This window comes from Triturus cristatus, chromosome 10 (genome assembly GCF_964204655.1).
Source record: "Triturus cristatus chromosome 10, aTriCri1.1, whole genome shotgun sequence".
NCBI classification, from domain to species: domain Eukaryota; kingdom Metazoa; phylum Chordata; class Amphibia; order Caudata; family Salamandridae; genus Triturus; species Triturus cristatus.
In genome coordinates, this window is record NC_140593.1 from 872,336,183 (window position 1) to 872,358,590 (window position 22,408).

A 22,408-nucleotide genomic window follows, 5' to 3' on the forward strand; every position below is an offset into this window, starting at 1 on the left:
ATTTGCCTACTGTCCAGTACAGGAATGATTGAGGTTTTGTAATGTAATGTTCTTAAATTTGTATAGTGAAAATCTGCTATTCTTCTGACACTGCAGCTCTTTCGGTAACTGGCTACCTAGCCAAATAACTGGGTGGTCGACATCACAAACTGGAGTCTGATTGGTCTTGTGAAGATGTGCTATAAGTAGTATGCATAGGTATGTTCTCAGGTTAAGCTAATATGTCAATTCCAAATCGCATTCACATTTTTACGATAGGCAGCCCCACTAGGTGACAGTGCTTAAAGCAAACGTTGGTAGCTGTGTCTTTAGATAGCAGACCAATGGGTTATTTGTCCTGTGATAGATAGGAAGAAAGTAAAGTTAAAAGCACACATTTTAGCCTAAAAATGGATAGCGTTCTTCCTGAATAGGGATAGTTTGCATAAGTATTAGGTGCACTGTAGGCTTTGGAGTGGGATAAAAAGACTTTGGTGCTTCTAGGAGTCAAAGAGGTTGGTCTCTTGGAGTTATACTAGATGGTTACATGTGGTTCAGGTTGTGAGTGCTAGGGGATTCACGGGTTAGACACTGGGGGCCTCAAGGACTGTGTTCTATGAGTCCCAGAGAGTAGGCTTCTAAAGGCTATACGTGGACTAGTGTGAATCATTTTTAGGGAATATGTACGCTGACCAGCTGGCTCCATTTAATTGCTACACCACTTTTCCATTCCTTCTCTTTGCTTTACAGAACAATGCATTATGGGAGTTGTAGTCATTCAGGTTAACTGAGACAACACACCAGATAACAATGGTATGTAAAGTTCAGGAATGGAAAAGTGGTGCCCCAGAGACATTGAACTGCTTGGTCACCATAGGAATAGGAGCATAAAAGTTCAACTCCCCTACCCCTCTCCCAACACCTGCAAGAGTGGTAGATTAGTGGAGTGCATCATGAAGGTTCAGGAATGGTGCTAGAAGATTTTAGGGGTAGCTCAGAAGGATCCTAGTCAGCATGGTCAAAGCAAAATCATGCATAGACTTTCACAACGTACTGATGTGTGAAAGGGGTATATCAATTCAATACGGGTCATGTATCTTACCTATTTAGATGAAAAGGTCTCACTTCTTCACTGAGAAAAGCCCCACCGTTCTGCCACATCAGCACAGGGAACTAGACGCTCTTCCGGGCTCCTATTCTGGCCCACCCTCTTTTCAGAGAGCACCAATCAGTCTTCAGCAAACAATCACAGTTCTGCCTGTAGACCAATCAAATGACAGCACTCCAGCATAGATCTGTCTATTCGCATTAGCCAATCAATCAACCAATCAAACAGTATTTGTAAAGCGCAGCACTGTCCCACTTAGGGGTATCTGGAGCTGCATCTCCGTCGAAGAGCCAAGTCTTGAGTCTCTTTCTGTAGTCTGCCAGGGAGGGGGCTGTACAGAGCTGGAGGGGAATGTTGTTCCAGGTCTTGGCAGCGATGTAGGAGAAGGATCGAGCACCGCTGCAGCTGGGACAGATGTGGGAGAGTGTGTGCGAGGGCAAGTGAAGAGGAGCACAGGTGTCTAGCGGGTTGGTGGAGGTTCAGTCGATGGTTGAGGTAGGCAGGTTCTAGGATGTGGAGGGCTTTGTAGGCATACGTGAGTATCTTGAACTGACATCTTTTCTGATTAGGGAGCCAGTGGAGGCCTCTCAGGTGGGGGGCGATCTGTGTTCCTTTGGGGAGGTCCAGGATGAGTCTGACTGCAGCGTTCTGAATGGTCTAAAGTTTTCTGAGGAGCTTGGTGGAGATGGCGGTGTAGAGGGTGTTGCCGTAGTCGAGGCAGCTGGTGACGAGGGCCTGGGTGATGGTCTTTCCGGTGTTTTTTGGAATCCATCTGAAGATTCTGCAGAGCATGTGAAGTGTGTGTAAGCAAGAGGAGGTGACTGTGTTAACTTGTCGGTTCATGGTCAGTTAGATGTCGAGGATAATGCCGAGCTTGCGTACGTGGTCGGTCAGTGTGGGTATGGGTCAGAGTTCTGCGGGGCATCAGTTATGGTCCCATCTGAAGGTGTTCTTCCTGAAGATTAGCACTTCGGTTTTGTTGGAGTTGAGTTGGAGCCAGGTGTCTCTCATTCATTCAGCTATGTTGGTCATGGGGTTGCAGAAGTTGGTTTTGGCATTGGAGCTGTCCTCAGTGAGCAAGAGGATCAGTTGAGTGTCATCTGTGTAGGAGATTAGGTTGAGTCCTTGGGATCTAACGACGTCTGCGAGGGGGTCATGTAGATGTTGTACAGGGCAGGGCTTAGGGTTGATCCTTGCAGTGCGCTGCATTTGATGTCTTAGGATGCAGAGGTGAAGGGAGGCAGTTGGACGCTCTGTGTGCATTCTGTGAGTAAGGAGGCGATCCACTTGATGGCATCTTGGTGTATGCCTGTGTTGTGAAGTCTCTTTATGAGGGTGCTGTGGGAGACTTTGTCGAACATTGTGGAGAGGTCAAGTAGGGTCAGAGCCATGGTTTCTCCATGGTTGAGGAGTGTTCTGATGTCGTCAGTGGCAGCGATCAGTGCGGTCTCAGTGCTGTGATTAGCACGGAATCCTGATTGAGAGGCGTCCAGTAGCTGGTTTTGTCCCAGGAATTCTGTGAGCTGCTGCATGATGGTTTCCTCAAGAACTTTGGCCGGGTAGGGAAGAAGGGAGATCAGACAATTTTTTTTTTTAGATCTTTAGGGTCAGTGGAGGCTTTCTTTAGGAAGGGAGTGAGTGAGTCACAGAAAGGGTTTGCTGACATCTGTTTCCGGAATTATTCCATAAAAGCCAACCACAAAGTAGAAAGGATGCAACATGCCTAAATTGAAGCCAATCGGAGGTCTGTTGTGGTCCTATTGGTACTTTGAGATTGAGAAGCCAAGCCATACATTTTGATTTACAAGTGAATAGACATGGTAACCAGAAAAATCAACAAGGTGCACAGCCCGCGGCACCAGTAGCAAAAGACTATGCATGTGCACACAAGACGAATGGTTCACAGCACAGGTACCCAAGGATTGTAGCTGCCAGGTCCGGTACTACACATGCCTCACAGAAGACAACACTCGCTGCAACACAGCTTTGCACACAGCAGCCAGTTTACAAAGGCTACTTACCCTGTGCACTCAAGCACAGCCAATAATCACTCCTGGAGCAGTGTAGTCTCCTGATGTCCAATTAACTGGACTGTTGCCTGACTCCAAGAGGGCAGCAGTTGCACAAGGGCCATGGCAATGTGTAGTGTTGGTTAATGGTTGTCATAAAAGTGGTGCGTGTGAGGAGGGAGAAGGAGTGGTGGAGCAACATGAGGGACAGAGATGAACTGTAGAGAGCCATGCACATGGCAGAAAGTAAAAGAAAGCACAGAGCAAGTGCTGTGTAGTCAAAAGCTTAAAAAAAAGTCCCACAAAGCGAATTATAAAAGTACTTGGGCCACGGGAAACTGATAAGAGAAAGATATGAAGAACAACAGGAACTAGTAAGCTACAGTCAATAGAAACAGAGGCAAAGTAAGTGGCAAGCACAGGAACCAATGAAAAGCCAGGGGCGGCGTATAAGTCCTTTTTAAGATTTATATTAATAATAGATTTCACAAGCAAAGCCAAGTGATATGCTTGCGAAACCTAAAAATCTCACTGCAGTTTAAAAATAAAATGAAAATAAAATGTTTAGAGGTTGCAAAATTATGTTAACATGTTTCCATTGTAGATGTTTGTAAATGACATTTAATTGGTGTCATAATTTACCAATATTAAAATAATTTAATCTCACTTTACTGTTTTTTTAATGTTTGTACTCCATGAAACATGTGAGTATGACTTCATCTGGATGACTGTGTAACTGGTTATGCTGTGAATTTATATGAATTGAACTAGAACCGACTTTACTGTTTAACTACTAGTAATTTCTCCTTCTTTTATACTTTATGCTTACTTTTGATGAAGGAAGGGCAGATCATATGACAATGGAGGGCTCACAGCTTTAATAGTAAAATCAATGAGGACTGCCCAGTGCACATCAGACCGAGTGACATATCTACTTTGGAACTGTTCCTTGGAATGACTGAATGTAATGAGCACTTGTGTGTAGGGTGCTTTAGACACATGATCCATGCCATGCCATTAAATTGATGGTATGCAAGGTGATGCACTGGATGAGAGCTGTTACAATGTATTTTTGAATCTCTTTATTTGCATTTTTAGTATACCAATAATGCATATTACAATCAAATATATGAGATATGTAACACATAACACATCTAGGAGTTTACAGCAGAGGGCGCCAGTGCAGTGGTCAGAAGATTCAATAAGCAATATGTATGAAACAGAAATAACAAAAAAGTATAACCAGACAGGAAATACCAACATCAGGTCCGCACTACAGCACAACAGAAGGAGAGGGGGAAAAGAGCATCTTTACAGAGAGACAGTGTGAATGAACAAAGAAAGATATGGCTGTTGTGTATTCAGGGGGGAGCAACAGACATTCCTGGTGATAGGTTAATAGTCAGAAGGTGTCTGCAATCGCTGGAGATGAGGCAGCTCCTGGTGATTCGTCGGCAGGTGGCAGAGCAGTTAGGGAGTTGGCTAGGATGGCATCCCAGCTAACTGCCAACGGGTATTTTCGCAGGCCCCACTTGTCTTTCCTGTGTAAGGCAGCGCTTTCACAGGAGGTGCAGGGGACTTTCATGTGCGGGTGATCAATCTGTTGGTCATGAGAAGTCCACAGTCTATGAATCGGGTGATGGCTCTATGAGGAATATGTACAAGCCCCTATCACCACAGGAACATCACTTTTTCCGACGTTATGATGGCGATAGGGGCTTAGCCTTATTTACAAGGTAGCGGTAAGCCACTTAACGTGGCTTAACACTGCCTTGTAAATAAGGACCCCTTTCACGCTATGGTTACCATGAAAGGGAAGGGCAGTGGGTGTTGCGGTGGGCGTTCCACCGCAAAACACCCATTGATTTTGACGCTGTCTCCTATGTACGAGGGCAGTGTACATAGGAGGCAGCGCCAACATTAAGACCAGGGGGAGACCGCAAACGAAGGAGGCTGTACTTTTGCCCTTGTCCCTGGGCCAACGCACTTTTCTCCCGGCCCCTGGAGGGGCTTGAGAACTCCGGCAGCGGTCCCGCGACGGCGGGAGACCGCAAACGAAGGAGGCTGTACTTTTGCCCGTGTCCCTGGGCCAACGCACTTTGAACTTTTCTCCCAGCCCCTGGAGGGGCCCCTGGAGGGGCCCCTGCAGGGGCTTGATAACTCAGGCGGCGGTCCCGCAGCGCGGGACGTGCCCGGGCACAGCTCGGGCCAAGACGGGCCCGTCTTAGCCCGTCATAGACCGACAGAGGCCGGGCTGGGCCACAAATCTGTCATCTGCTGTATTAAAGGTACTGTGCATTGTGTTCAAGTCCAGTCATATAATGAAGGCTTGAATGAGGTTTTTCTATATATCAGTTGACTCACTTGAGCCTGCATTACTCCCCTAGAGAAGGAAAATCGATTGAAGCACATTAGTGACTTCTGATACTCTGACTCCTTGATTTGTGGACAATTTTGGACAAATCATTTTTTTATTTTTTTTATCTATACCTGTTTCTGGCACAACTGTTAGTTTCTTTATCTGTTTGTAAAATCATGGGGAAGAGGAAACTAGCGAGTGCCCAGTGTGAGAAGGTGGCCTGATATATGCTGTCCACTAATTCTATTGGGCACCTTGTATCAGTCCAAACAACCCCTTATGGTGATAGGTTAAAGACAACCTTTGTTGCAAGCTATCCTAGTGGTAGCTATGGAGAGCAGCCTTCAGGCTAAGTCTTGAAGGAATGTAAAGCAGCTTGTTTTACCAGTCTATAATCTCTTGAGTGATCAAATGAAAGGACAACCACACCTGGTATATATTTTAAATATATGTATTTAGGTTAAAACACACCCCTCTAGTCTCTTTATGAGACTGGAGTTCGAAGTACTTAAGTTACAAGTGAGCAATCATCAGTAATAGCACAAATACACGTTTGGGCCCTTGGGGCGTACCAAACCATATACCAAAAAAGTGGTATAAGAACCACGACTGAACTAGACACAAGGCCTGGAGCCTGTAGAATCACTGGTACCCCAAGGAACCACCCAAAGTAGTGACACAGGGGACCCACGGGGACTGTATGCAGTGTGTGAACACAACCGCGGGTTCCCGTTATCTTCTATGGGCAATGTCACGGTTGGAAATTTAAAGATTAGGGACACTTAGAATCGAGTCAGGACCAAACCCTTTTGGACTTAAGAAGTTCTAGGGCTAGCACCCACGGGAGCACCAGAGTACTCGAGTTACCTCACCCAGGGAAGCCAGGTGCATAGGTGTCTTTTGGTGTCGGGTTGCGTCATCAATTGCAATGGAAGCCTGCAAAGAACTGCTGCTGCCGTGAAGAGGTGAAGAGGAGAAGTGTCCGAAGAGATCCAAGCCTGGATCTAGGATGGAAGGAACCTGAAAGCAGAGGGGACAGAGTCTCGGTCACTAGCCAGTGACCGAGGGCAGGATGGACCAATGCCCACAGATGTCGGGTGCTTCAGGTGTGTTGATGGGTGTCTTGACTCTTCAGCCACGAGGTCCAAGAAGTGTCGACAAAGTCCACGAGCCGGATTCGAGCTGTCTCACAAAGTCTGTCGAGTGCTGCGGTGTCGGCGACCAGAATGGACCCAACAAGCCTTGGCAACGGTAAGTCACTGGAATTCAGAGAAAGGACTGCGGTGCAGACCAGCAAGGTCTGAGGGACTCACCCAGCAAGGGTAAGTCAGGGCACGTCTGGAGCAACCAGGAAAGCCCAAGTAGAAAAGGAGTTGCCTTTGTGAGGACCTGCTAGCCAACAGGCTAGTAATCGCGAAGGAGCCTCAAGCGGTCGCACTTGAAGCTGGCCCACAGGTCACTCGTGGAGTGGAGGCCAGCAATCTTCGGTGCAGGAGGTGCTCAAGGCTGGGGCTACTCGGAGCCCAAAACACAAATTCGAGGAGAACCAGGAAGATAGTGTTGCTGCAAAAGTTCACGGTATCCAGGGGTCACGGTTCCACGTCACCCACAATAGCCACGGGTCTCAGCTTTACTGTGGACTCAGGGTAGCCTTGGGGAAGTCTGAAAATCCACCTCTGGTGATGCAAAGACTTCGGCGTCCGGCGGGAGCTTCAGCGATGCAGACCAGTCAGTTACTTCTTTGGTGCCTGCCAAGCAGGGGTGTCACTCCTTGACACCAAGGGAGATTTCTTCAGTCTTCTAGTCAGGATAGAACGTCGAAGGTCCAGGATATATGTTGCAGAGTTTCGTCCAAGGTAATCTAAAGTCCTAGGGACTGGATTCCTATACTTATACTAAGTTTAGGGGATGGACTAACTCTAAGGCCCCACCTATGGGTGGGCTTGGAAAGAGGGGTGGTTACACCCATTTCCTTTGTCTAGTTTCGCACCAGAGCAGGGGCAGGTAACCCCGGCAACCAGTTTGAAATGGACTATGCACAGGGACAGGAAACCTGCCCCCAGTGCAGGACTTCAATGCACCAGAGAGTGCTCCCGCCCAGCCCCAATACACATCTGCCTGTCTGGGGAGGTGGTCACACCTCCCTTCGACAGGAAACCTATTGTCCAGGCCTCCCCTGCCGGAGTTTCGGTCAGCAGCAGGAGGCCAGACCCGTGTCTGTGGAAGAGGCATCCATTTTGTCATGCAAGGGCTCAGGAAAGTCCTACCGGGTTTGACCAGTTTGAACATGTCTTTCCCTCTAGAAGGGTGGAATGCTACCCCCGCCGCCAGAACTGGCGGGTGGTAGTATTCCAAAGCGTTTGAATCCAAACACAACATGTTTTGATGCAGCCATTCCAAAGTTAGCATTTAACGCGAGGTTATAATGCACTTAAGAGTATATGGTATGGCTGTGTCACAGAACAACCATAAGGAAGTATTTCCGAAAGCTGCAGAGGGGCTCAGCTCATGCTTGGGCACCCTCTCACAGAAAACCAAGCACTCTGCCTTCAAGATTGTCAAGGCCTGCCATAGGAGTGACTTATAGGTTTATATGTGTCTGTATATATATGTGGATATAGGTAGCCTATACCACTGTAAGGGGTGCAAGCACACCCTTACCCAGACTGCAGTAGCAGACCTGTAGTGCCATTTTGGAGTGCTTCCCAGGGGTGGCATAATACATGCTTCAGCCCCTGGTAGGCCTCTGAGGTACCTATGCCCTAGGTGCATAGTATACCATATACTAGGGGCTTATAAGGCACTCCAGAATCCAAGTATATATGTACCTAATGTACATGGAAACCATTTTACAGAGAAAACAGATAGACTGGGGCCTGAATAGCAGGATCCCAGTCCAACTAAGTCATAAATCAGCAAAACACCAGGCAAAAAGTGAGGGCAACCATATAGTCAGATTCCACCTTCCTACGCCCAGAACAAAAAGTTAGTTAAACCAGGGAAGCTTTGTCATCAGTCCCTCCTAAATTATTTAACTGGTGCTGTGGGAACTATAGAACAGCAAATTACATCTGTTGAAGAGGTACTGAATCCAGGGAAGGAGGGGGGTGTTCCAGTGGGGGATAGCCCTACTGATTCAACCAAGGCCCATAGAAGTGACTTGGCTGCAAATGGTTGTGTGGTAAATATTTCAGATCATATATCGTGAAGTGAACATGACTATGAAGCAGTAGACTGACTGAGAACAGAGGATTTTGATCAGGTGGGAAATCCCAATAGTGTAGATTCTGGCTCCAATAAGGGTCTGTTAATACCCCGAGTCAGCAATTCACTAAAGGACACACAAGAGAGAGCCCTAGCCGAAAAAAATACAGGTAACAGTGGGCATAGCCCCAGATACTAGGGTAGTGCAAACCCAACCCCTCTTAACACAAACATGGCCCAACTCATCACTGGGGGCGGACGGGCGGGGAAAGAATGGGAACATGGGTACAGTTAAGAAAGATAATTGTCAGTTCCTTTTTTGGAATGTGGCAGGACTAAAGCCCAAAGTGCGTAACAACTCTTGGGTCTATTTTGTTAGTAAATATGAGATCCTCAGTCTGCAAGAAACATGGTTGGAGGATCCTACCCACATTTGTGGGTATAAAACTTTTCACACACCAGCAATAAGATCATCCCATGGCAGAGCTAAAGGGGGCCTCTGCACTAATATGTCTAACTATTTGAATTTGAGGAAAATCGAATTGGCTGCCTCAAATCGGTATTATCAAATGATTCATGTGGACCAGAGTTTACGTGTCATTTTGTTAAATTTTTACAACAATGTCCCATTGGAAACACTTGAGAGAACACTGCGAAAATTAAATAGCGACCTGCATAACTTATTCTCGTATGCATCTAATGATGCTCTGATTATATGGGGTGGTGATTTTAATTCCCATATATGTCCAAGGGGTGCTAAGAAGGTTTGTGGTATGATGTATGAAAAAGGTCCCAGTTTTGCCCACTTCCCCCACACACCCTACGGAGATCTTTTGAACGATATTATGTTTGCATTTGATATGGGTTTCGCAAATAATTTATGTTCACCTGTGGTCCCTTTCTGCCCGACATTTAATGGTTGAGGGACTTTTTCTATAATTGATTATATACTGGTTACAAGCAGGCATTCATCACGCATTAATGATTTTACCATTCATGATATCGCCTTAAGCGACTATTATCCACAAAGTATTGATGTGCTAGTATATAAAAAAGATTTCAATACGAGGGGTAATTCCACCCAGCTTTTAAAGAACATCACCTTAAGCAGACAAAATGGGTATGCACTAAGATGGGGGAACTGAACCCTGAAGATTTTGTCATAAAAATTGTTTCAAAGTGTAGGAATATGATTTATCTGTGTCTAGATGAAACATCCTCTCACCAAGTAATTATAGAGAATTTTTTAATTATCTCTAACCAAATAAAAGATACACTGTGTGTAAAAGCAAGAAGGAATAACATACCCAATGAGGGCAGGATTGATTCCCAATGTACAAAAGCCCATACTAAACTCAAATATGCTTTAAACGCTAGGGTGAACGGTCAGGAGCTTATCAGGGAATCCAGAAGGAACTATAAGAGGGTTGTGAAAAAAAGGAAGAAAACGTTGAAAGAGGAGGCCTGGTGTGCCCTGCGTAAGGCCTCGACCAATTGAGATCCCTCTGCCTTTTGGAAGGTGGTTAATGCGCCTTTCCTGACTGAGCACAATAAAGCTACCATAGAAATTGCAATAAGTGAACTAGAGTGGATCTCACACTATTCTAAACTTAATAATAATCAAACCAGTGATGTGGAGAACGGGGATGACCTTGTACCTCCTCCCCCCTTCCAAAAACTATCCCTGGACTTCACCTTGAGCGAGGTCAACGCCGCCATAAATGCAAGTCTTGGCGGCAAGGCCCCGGGGCCGGATGGAATCCAGGTGGACCTATTCAAATCTAGTTTGGCACTGTGGGGACCGCTTTTAACTCAAGTTTTTAATGCATGCTGTACTAAGGGGTTTTTAATGTCCTGGTATGACTCCATAATTGTCCCTATTTTTAAGAAGGGAGATAGAGCGAATCCTGCTTGCTATCGCCCGATCTCTTTATCGGATTCCACTGTGAAGATTATAGGACAGGTGATTTTAGAAAGACTACAAGGCTGGGCGGAGGAGAAAGGAGTCATTAGTGACCTACAGTATGGTTTACGTAAGGGCCGGGGGACAATTGAACAGGGATTACATTTATATATCCTATTAGAGAAATATATTAACGCAAAAAGGGAAAGGCTGTTTTTAACTTTTATTGATTTAGCGGCTGCATTCGATTGCGTCGTTCACGAAAAATTATGGCTGATTTTAGAGGGGCAAGGGGTGAACATCTTATTGAGCTCCTTTTTAAGGCAACTTTACTTAGGGGCAAGGGCTAGGGTGCGTTATGGACAGGACGGGGAAGGCACAAAAAGCTTCAGAGTGAAGAAAGGCGTAGGAAAGGTTGCGTTCTCGCTCCATTTTTATTCACATTGTATATAAACGACCTAGACACCCGTCTGATAAAGGAGTGCAGGGCTTTACCTTTAGCAGCAAATCGCCCTATCCCTGCACTCCTATATGCAGACGATGTGGTTCTCATGTTCCGCATGACTCTTGTCCTTCAAAGGACAGTCACCTCTTTTACCAATTTGATGTCAAACTTGGGTCTCACAATTAATTGTTCAAAAACCTTTGCAATGAATTGTGGCAACGGGTCTTCTAAAAAGAGTAATAATATTTTTATTTCTAATAAGGCCATTGAGTGTACTAAAACGTTTTCCTATTTAGGGATTTTATTTGATCAGTCAGGTACCTGGTCTAGGGCAGTCAAATCTAGAAGGCTTCTGTTGAGCAAGTCACTGATGGCGTTATCCAATTTCAGTCGAAAACTAGGAAAACGCTCTCCAGGGGAAATACTCCATATATACAAGGCGAAATGTGTTGCAATTGCCACTTACGGAGCGGGTATCTGGGGCTTCGCCAACGTAAACTTACTGCAGGTGGCAGAAAACACATTTCTTAAATTCCTCTTATCAGTACCTGACAGTACACCTAATTTTATCTGTCATGCTGAACTTGGTCTACCCTACTTGGAGGATGTGATTAAGATCCAGCCAGTCCTCCACTGGCACAGGGTGTGGACCACAGATGAGACTGCCCTTAATCGCCATATATTAAAAGATGCTTTGGGGTTGGATGGTGTAAAACATATTAGATGGCTGGAATACGTTAAAACATTTTTAAGCTGTTTGGGACATCAAGAATACCATAAGGACCCATACACTATGTGTAATGTAGCTAGAAACGTCTTAAAGCTTGACTGTATGAGGTACCTGAGTGAACTGAGATTTACGGTCGAAATGAAGAAACCAACGGTCCAGTTTCATCATTTCACCCTGGCCTTTGAAAGCATCCGGCCATATGTTCTGTTAGTCTATAGCGATTATGAGAGATTTCTGTTAACACGCTTCAGATTGAATACAATATATAGAGCGCTAAGTTTTCCCGAATGTAATGATTGGTCCAGAATATTATGCGAATGCCCGTGTGATGACGTTTCTGTACAATCGTCCATACATATTTTGTTTTTCTGTAAATTTTACTGTATTCCCAGAAAAAGATGGATCATACCAGTGCTAAAACGACTGGGACTGAGACACTGCCGCCCAGCATTCTAGGCATTACAATATCTTGACAATGAATTTACCATCGCCTCTATTACTGCCTTTTAAAAAAATGTTTTTAAACAACGGAAATGAATTGTGATATAACTTGATTGTAAATTTGTTTTTTAAAAAATGCCCAGGGATTTTTACAATGTGTATTTTATGAATTGTGCTTTTATGGTTTACTCTGTATAGTAACCGAATAAAGTTATTTGAATTTGAATTTGACCAGGGAAAACCTGGTCTTAACTTGGCGAAACGAGGAGAAATGCATTATTTCTCCTCGTTTTTGCTTTTTCCATGTGTGCTGCCTTGTGCAGCACACATGGAAAAAGCAAACTGCCATGGATTGTTTATGTACAGGAAGGTCCCCCTTCCTGTACATAGACAATCTGTAAAAAAAAATAATTAAAATGCCATTTTGTGACTTTCATGTGTGCTGCATGGAGCAGCACACATAAAAGTGACAAAATGGCATTTTAGGATTGTGTATGTGCAGGAAGTCACACCTTTCTACACATAAACAATCCTCCCCGCACGCAGACGCACTATGGTGCAAGGGTGCCTGCGTTGGCGCTACACTGCTAAGTGTAGCGCCAGCGCAGGGGGAAACGCAAGGCTGCACCATATCCGTATAAATATGGTACAGCCTTGCGTTTCTGAAGTGGGGGAGTGAGGCGTTAAGCCATGACGGCGAACGCCTAACTCCGCCACTTCCTCGTACATATGCCCCTATGTTTCTTGTCAATGCAATTATCTTATCAGGAGTGAGGTAAGCCAAGCTGTTACAGTGTATTCACAGAAGCGTGGGTTTAAGTGTCACAATAGCTTCTGATTATTGTTCAAGCAGCTACAGAAAGTCTTTCGGCACTTACACAAATTTCTTTTAAGGTGGGTTATGGTCATTATACTTTTCTTTTAAAATTGCATTTCAAAAAAAGTAAATTACCATGAAGAATACTATTAAAAACTGGTAAGAGGAAAACCTATTATGACAGTATGCAGTTGTGCAGATGGTCAATATTCTTAATAGATAAGAGACCATATCATAATCCCATTTACTGCACTGCTGTAACGGAGCCCTTTCTTTTCGGCGTTTTTTGCACATACATTAATTTGGAATTTCTTCGAGTCTGATTATATTTTGATGACAGCTAAACAGAGGGAATTAACTGCCTGTTTGTGTTTCCGAGCTCTGCTGTCAGTCAAACATACACTAACTCGAAGATTTGTGTTATCTAAGTGCTAGCTCTGAGCTTTTTATGTGCACTCTTTGTAAGCTTTGAAAGGTTGGACTGAATTTGCACAATTTAAAAGAGTTTGGACAAACATTCTTCAGAATTAGGTTTTGCAGAAAAATATCTCGACAAAAACCTACTATTATTGTGGAAAATAACTAGCGAAAAAACCTGAGGGAAAATTCTTCGTATAAATGTATTTCCAAAGAATGTTTAATGGCAAGTGAAGGTTTCCCGAAGTAGATGGAATACTATAGCCTTCGCAAAGTTTGTAAACTGCAAAACTATCCGGACGGAATTTGAATTACACCTACTTCTACTCTTATTTCAACAGCATGAATTAAAGAAGAGAACTTTCCAGTTTATGAGTGGACAAAATGAAATAGAAGACCTGAGTAAATAGCGTGTATTATTGAAAGAACAACACAGGGATGTTTGTTCTCACTTCTCACCGACCAGCATGCTGTGTGTCAACCTGTGACAAGCTTCCCAAACTTGTCAGAGTGGGGCCAGCAACCTACAAAATCTTTAGTAAAACAAAAAAGTGAACCCATGCATTCTTGGAAATTTCCTTAGTTTAATCTTTTAATGGCTCTTATCCATAGCTGCCAAGGTTTCAGATAGCTATGTGTGACATTTAAATAATTTCAGTGCAATTATGAGTGACATTTCAACTACTATGAGGGACATTTTCGTGCGAGCAAAATCAAGCAATGTAGACGAGGGAAACATATGAGTATCAGAATTTACACCCATTTGAGCAACAAGAAACTCCAAGAAGATTTTAAAACTGCTGCAAAGCACCAGAAATGGTCTCTCTGTCCGCGTGGGACCCCGCCCAACAGGAAGGATATGCGAGGGCCCAACATGAACATGTTACACACGGAGGCATCTGAGCTGCCTAAGAGTCACACAGTCTCAGCTGCCTAGCAGAAGACAGGCTGTCAAACACCATTTTACGTTATCCTCACAGGATGAGGCCGGCGCAGTAATTTCTCAAACAACGTAGCAAACAACTTAGGACTGTCAGAAACATGTTTTAAATTGCCCCCAGCGGTTTTTAGAAATAAACCGCAAACGTAGGAGGGGACAGAAACACACACTTGGTCACAATGCAGCAAAGCCCTTCCTCATTCACGCAAGCCTTTTAAATCACGTCGAGCCGTGGTCAATGTGTGGAGTGAATCGCTGAAAAGCAAAGCCTCTAGAAGTGTCACCTCCTGCCACCACTCGCACACCTGACCCATACCTAACCATCACCCATGGCTGCTATATTCCCACACACCATACTCTCCCTGTCACCACTCTCTACCTGTACCTGAGCCCAGCCTTTCCAAGATGATAGGAGTTAGTCCCCAGATGTCTTGTTTCAGGGTGGCGGGGCTCCCAAGGCTGGTCGCGGGGTCGGTCCTGCCATTAGTCAGCGCAAATGCGGCGAAGAGCCGAGGCCAAGCGTGCGGAAGTAAACTGGGAGCTAGGCCACTTGCGGGGACCAAAAGCTGGTGTACAAGCGATAGCTACTGGCCACAACACCGTGGCTTAGCAAGGGTCCTTGGGATGGCAAGTTGACTGTTAGGCACAAGACTCAAAGCGCAAGGTGGGTGGGGGATCAACAAGGGTGAAGGAGGAAGACAGGGATCAGCAAAACCGCCCGGATCGGTTGAAGGAGGAAGACAGGGTGCGGCACGCGCTATATAGTGAAAGCATATTTATAAATCAGAGTAAGGGAGAGTTCACACTCCATGCTGCACTCACTTAGACTTTGCCGTGGCCTCAACGGCTCCGCCTTCTGATGTTCAGCAGCTGCGTGGAGAGACTGGTGCGTCTTATGTGCTGAACAACTCCAGCGCAAGGTCTGCCCCGGGCTGTTCACTCAACCGCCAGCACCCCAGTGCGGTGAGTCGTCTCCCTCCGGTACTAGGGCAAACATTTGTATTAATTTAAATTAACCGCGGTGCAAGCCTGCCGAAACTTTAACTCTGGCCACTGGCGGCAGCAGGACGCGTGTGCTGGTACAAAACTCGTCCTGACCTCCTGACTCTGAGTCACGAAGGTTAGGAATGTAGCTAATATGCCCTGCTGCTGCCAGTGGTGAATCCTAGTATATATGTTACATTGTAACACTTAGCAGCTATAGCTGCAGACACCGAGACGGCCCCGGGAGCAGAGTGCAGGGCGCACTGCCACTTCTCCCTCCAGCATTAGTTTCAGTACAGCTCAGTGGTGCATGGTTACTAGCGCTCCTGCTTAACAGCTCAGTAGGCGCTATATATGCGTGACAATGCATTTCAGTGCGGTGATGCGGATCACCACACTGAAATGCATTAGTGTCACATGTGATGCGTGATACTTGGCAGGACTGCTTATCACTTCTTCTTGTGTGATGGGGTTTCTCTAGGATCTCCGTACAGGCTGTCGGGATTTTCATGGCATTTTTTAGGAAGCCTGTTGGAATAGGCCTCACATGCCTAAACATACTTTTTTCACTTTTCTATGTTTGGAACATGCTTGCCTAACAAATGTGTTTTATGAAGACTGTGTGGTATTGGAACAGTTTAAGATAAGTTTGGAATAACAACTTCTAAAGGATAACAATCTGGATTGTGATGCATTGCCTCTGTGATTGTATAATTTTTTTGTGTGACATTGTTTTTGTATCAATATTACTATAAAGTGTTTTAATACATTTTTTATATCAAACAAAAAATACATTGAAAGCAAATGATTGCTGTCTGTTTGATCCACTTTCACATTCTACTTTTTTACTTTCATGGTGACCAGTTGCAATTCCGCTGTGATGACAGGCATTTTTAGAAATAGCACACTGGTATTGTCCCTCCCCGAATTCAACACCTTCAACCAAAGGACAGAATGGGAAGCATTACATTAATGACAGACACAGCCAAGAAGTGGAGCCATCTTTCATCCTATGGCACTGAGTTATGCTACTCCGCTTCTCAATAAGAGGTCTACGTAATAGAGTACATAGAACATAGATCATCTTACATTCTGAATAACTTACAAACAACACTTAAAACATTTAGTACTGAGTTCTGCAAGGCAGTCTTCCGCAACTCACGAGAAAAACCAGGGGCGTAGCTTGGTCAGTGAGCTTCAAATTTCACAAAAATCATGCTGGCACATAGTGTTAAGATACATTTACAACAAGCATGGCAGGAGGGGAGGGGGGGCTTGAGGGGCAGCGGAAAGAGAGGGGAATGAGACTGGTAGGGGTACTAACAGGCACATGCATCATCATAGGGTTTTGCGATTCCTTAATAGCGATTATTAAGGAATCGCAATTAAGGAATAGCAAAACCCTATGCATGTAGGAATCGCTAAAGAAATAGCGATTCCCACAAATTCCTTAATTGCGACTAGCAAATTGCGAGTCGCAATTAAGGAATGTCTTCCCATTCATTCCTATGGGCCTCCAGGCCCATAGGAATGAATTAGAGATTGCGGGAGCAATTTGCGAGTACCAGTAGGTACTCGCAAATTGCTCCCGCAATTTCGATGGTGCAAGGGTGTCAAAATGACACCCTATTGCACCCATGTATGTTCACTCTGCACAAATGTTGCATACACACATGCTCTAAGGGCATGTGTGTGGGCAACATGAAACTTATTAAAATGCAAATAAGTGCATTTTTCTAAGTTTTCGCAAATTACCATGAGGTCCAGCCTCATGGTAATTTGCTCACGCTAATAGCGAAATCGCTATTTTGGAAACTGTAATGCATTGCATTTAAGGAATCTCAATTAGGGATTCCTTAAATGCAATCGCTATTTAAGAAATCACAATAATTTGCGATTTCTTAAATTGCGAGTGGCAAGTTGTTTCATGCATCGCAAAAGCTATTTTTGCGATCGCAAACGGCCGATTTTTGCGATTCGCGCCGTTTGCGATCGCAGATAGCTTTGATGCATGTGCCTGTAAGTGACAGAAAGAACATTGTTTTGGGAAATAGTCAAAAAACTTTAAGTCTTTCCAAACAGAGGGAGGGAGTGTGTGTGCGTCTTTCTCTGTGTGTGTAAAATTCCTAGTGACATCTGACAGACACCTCACCATACCTGACTGAAAGCACTGTACCCAACTATTTATCACAAAATACATTTGTTAGGGAGGTGTAACACCCCAAATCCCCCTGAAGCTACGCCCCTGGGCACAACACTGTACAAGCCCATGTCCTGGTGGCCTGTGCATCATCTGTTGGACTGTTTTCAATCGGAAACAAAGAAGGGTCTGTGTTCCTTTCAAATACCCTTCTTAAGTAAAGTAATTTAGTATTTCCCTTCGTAACTGTTTAGACTACATTTTACTATCTGCAGGCGGCAGTTCTAGATTCCACTCTAAGACCTTGGCAAACACACATTCTGTTATAGTGATACATCTTTTACTGCTTACCAGGAGCACGGTGCCTTCAGGGCACACACAGCCTTCCATGGCACTGGAGCAGGTCTGGTTGCTCTCAGGGTTCTCGCACGTCCGCAGGCAGGATCCGAACTCATACACAAGATTTCCTGGGCAGTAGGCAGTCTCAGGACAGCCGACTTCTGTGCAGTTCCAGATGCCATTCGAGCAGACACTAGAAGTCAAAGATCTAGTAAACTCATAAAATACAACACCATAATATACGTTGAAGAATCCCAACTTGAGAAGTGCCACAAAGGATGCTCACCCCATATTCCTATTGAAATCTAGCGCCATTGCATAATGAAGAACCTTTGCACAATTCCTATTTTCCTGTAAATTGTATTTTGCATTAAAGCCTTATCGATAGGGATTACTGATATATAAGGAATGTCTGGTAGAATATGTGATCAAGAACATGACCTAGTCCTCATGTGGGTGTTCTCCAAGTTGGAGACCCTAGCACACAACTCAACATCAAAAGTTGATGTTATGAATAATAGAGCATCAAAGTGGGAGAAGGGCAGCTATACGCTTAGGTTATACAGATGAAGGATATAAAGGATGTATGGTGTTTGAGAAAAAGGGATCACCCTGACCAAATAAAAACAATGAAATGAATATCACACTTCAATGCACATTTGCAACGGTGAAAAACATGGAACTCTTTAGGGGAGGAAGGGATATGTGGTGAGGTGAGGTATACAGGTTAAGAGTGATGTCTATTTGGGGCAATACCAATGGGGCACACAGATTAAAATGAACAACTGGAATATCCAGAGTTATTGATCTTGGGCAAAAAAGTTGAAGTGATTAAGATACACTCAACAAGATAAGGTCCATTCACACCTGATCTTTCACAGGGCACACTGAATTTGGGTTTGTGGTTTAATGTAAAAGGGACTTCTATGAAAATATTAATTCAAAAACTCTCTTCCTATTGTAGCCTCATTAAAATTTAGCATCTGGGTATTTTTCAAAATCATACATTACATTTTCGGACACAATTAATTCATTTTCTTTACAGAAATGTACAAATCTTATTTTACAGAGATTGGATTTTGTTCTGCATACTAGAATTAAGCTGTATTCAAGCAAAGTGCACAACTCTAATAAAATATTTTAATTAAATATTACCTCTGATGCAGGAGCTGAAAACTGAATTAAGCATCATGAACTCCACTCCCCTCAGGGCTTAAAAGGTGAAAACATAAACCACACTTCACTTGAAAAGCTCCTCACTCAAGGGGTTGGGTCGTGATTTAAAATGTACCCATAAATATTAGCCAAGTTATGCCAAATCTTCAGGGGTGGCAGATCAATATTATGGGTCAGGCGCAGAGAATTCCACTGAGTCCTGTTTACAACCCATGCCAATGGACAAAGCTATGAAGTGGAGACTAGCAGGCAAGGTCTATCACTAGAGAGTAAGGAATTAAGGAAGAAAGAGTATGGCCTGTGGTTCTAGATTTGCAAGTGAAAGGGAATAATTATTAAGTGGAAAAATATGCTGCAAATCTTTGAAAATAGGAATTCTGGTAGTCTTCAAAGGGGGAAAGAGATTGATCAGTTGGGAGGAAGGAAGGTTAATAACTGGTAAGTTTTCAAAGCCCCAATAAAGCAAAGCAAGGTTTGTGCATAATGCAGACATTAAAACCTATTTGTTAGAGCTGAAATTTAACTTGGATCCCAGTATGAACAGTTGGTATGTTTACATGACCACTAAGACTCAGGGCAGTGGAAAATCAGATGTAAACACATGTACAATCTTGGCTTCTCTACTAGTAACATATGAAATGCTAGGAGGCAGGACTAGCACTGACTCTGTCAAATCAATTTACCAATATTTTTTCATAAAAGGGCACTAAGCATTCCAAGCAGATAGCTGTCGTGTGGTTGAGACAGTCAATGAAATCAACCTATCCTGTGGTGCAACTTCAAACAGGCCAATAGGTTGATTTCATCAAACATCAGCAACCACTAAAATCGCCCATCACTGCAGAAAAAGGCACTCTGATGAGTGAGCAATCCATTCACATCATTTCCTCAGGATACCACAGAGCCATCCAAGTAGTGAAAAGAATATAAAGTGAACCGTTTACCACAGTCCTAAAACAGAGCTGGCATTCTTTTCATTTTATGCATCAGAAGGTACAGAAATGAGCACAGTCACAGGAAGAGTGGTGTTGTCTTAATAATGCATGACCCGTGCAGTTAAGAGCGGCGAGGCGGGGTGGGGAGTCGACAGATGACGAAGAGGTAAACTTAAATTTAAAAAACGAAAACCATGTACCTGCGCATGTTAAGTGTTTTTTTTAAATTTAATTTTACTAAGTCGTTGTCTGTCGACTCCCCCCCCCCCCCTCCCCCCAGCCCGCCCGACCGATCTTGCCTGCACAGGCCCCGCATGGTCTTAAAGCACATTAAAAAGCAACTATGTTCGGAACCATGACCTTATGATAAACAGGTATCGGGCCAAGTACACATTTAACATCAAGCATATGCTTTAAGCAGTCACACCTCAAACAGTCTGAGATGCGTAAAAATAATAGTAGTTTTCCTACCATTTAAGTTGTTATTTTCACAAACTTAGGGGCTGTTTTAGATTTGGTAATAAAGGTTTTACCCCATCAGGCTGATATAGTAAAATAGTACACCGCCCTGATGGAGTAACCACACTCCGAATTTAGAGATATCCCACGCCCCACTGGACATCTCTGACCATAAACAGGAACCACTTTCATGGTGGTACCTGTCAATGTATTGAAAGTATGCAGTGCGGCTGCATCAACATACTTCCAAAAAGTGTATTTGTCAAAAAGAACCACAAAACAGGATTTTCTTTTTAAAACGAAAACAAAACGTATGACCCTATAACCATGGAGTTTTTAACCCATAGTGTGGGGGTCATCTAAACGTTTTTGCTTTCCTTTAGCGCCGTGTTTTGATGGCAGTCTGTGAAAGTAAAAACTGTCCATTCATGCACCCACTATAAATTGGTCGGGCGGTCAAAATGGCAAACCACCGACAGACATTCCTCTATCAGGCCATCGGAGGAGTATTTCAGCAAGGAAGACGGAGTAGTCTCTGTCGATGACATACTGAAGATCCACCCAACTATAAATGAGGAGGACAGACTTTCAGTTTGGCGGACAGGGTACTCCATATAAACTCGAAATCAGGCTAATACTAACAAAGAGACATATGATCGAAAGCAAAGACCAGTTGGGAAATGTAATCCACATATACTACAGGAAAATTGCAGTAATTCAGTGGACCAAATATGCAAAACCATTTGCTATCTCAAACCCTTTAACCCGCAGAATCATAGGTTTTGCGACTGCAAAATGGATGTTTGGTATGTATTAAACACATTTGTGACTGGTCGCAATTAGGAAGGGAGTGACCGTAGGGTTCCCTCTACTTGTGAGTTACACCCCCCAATTTTTCCAAACTGCAAACTTTTTCTTACTTAAAGCAGCACCAGTTCCTTCAAAGGGTATGGGCTGTATTAAAAAAAAAAGTTTCCCATTTGGGAATGCAAACACAAGGATGGTGGCGAGCTGCTCCTTGCAAGCCACCATCCCTGTTTTAGTAGCCAATCACAGGGGGTTGTAAATAGCAACCTATCTAATTAATTTTTATTAGGCAGGCCATCCTGAAACCCCCTGAAACTGGAGATTTGGCAATCAGATCCATTAGTAGAGAGGCTGCATTGTCCAATTAAAGACTGGTTACAAAAGGTTGGTATGGAATGTATGGACACTTTTTGCGATCAGTCTTTTAATACATTGTGCGTAAAGTTCTTGAAGAACATACACATGAGACCGAGCCTTAAACAATGCTTTATGGGCACAATAAAGTAGCCTATATGCAAGATTTAGAATTTGGCAGTGAGGGTGCTCCACCACAATGGCAACTAACTACCCTCGCCGTCAAGCTGAAGGTCCATGCGCCTCATTTAAAGTCAGGTGGCTCTTCAGGATGTCAACAACTGACACTACTCAGTCTCCGTCACTGACATACTCCTCCGACAGTCCAAGAGAGTAAGAGCTGTAAGAGGTCTGGCCGTTTGACCGCCCGCATGGCTTAGAGTGGGTGGTCAAATGGGCAGTATTTAATCCATTGACCGCGGCGCGAATTCCGCTGCGGTGCGGGGAAATAATGAGTGGGCGGGGTTCGGACGGCCCCCGGCCGCCCTCCGCACGCCGCCCACTGTGACGTCGGATGGCCGGGGGCCGTCTGACGCATGGAAAGGGTTAAACGCATATGTCACCATCAAAAATGTGGCTGTAAGTAAAAATAAAAACGTTTGAATTACCCCTACAACATGGTAGAAAACGTTTATGGCAAGGGTGTCATTAGTTTTTTTATTTACAAAAAGAAAATCCCACTTTGGGATTTTGATTTTGAAAATTAGGAAAAACGTATTGAAAGTGTGCCGGGCAGCAACGTCATGCCACTGGTTCCTGCCAATGGTCAGATATGTCCACTGGGGTAGTGGACAGCTCTAAATTCGGAGTGTGGTTACTTTGTCAGTATTATTCTCCATCGCCCTGACGGAGTAAAAACTGA

At 44.2% G+C, this 22,408-nt stretch overlaps 1 protein-coding gene across 1 annotated transcript in view; it reads right to left on the minus strand.

Moving 5' to 3' along the window:
* Nucleotides 1-22,408, minus strand: part of LOC146796142 (SCO-spondin-like) — a 1,481,201-nt gene that overhangs the window by 1,326,036 nt on the left and 132,757 nt on the right. The window contains exon 18 of the mRNA XM_085631266.1: nt 17,828-18,008. Coding sequence (XP_085487392.1) covers nt 17,828-18,008 — 181 coding nt within the window. The remainder of the gene's footprint in view (nt 1-17,827; nt 18,009-22,408) is intronic.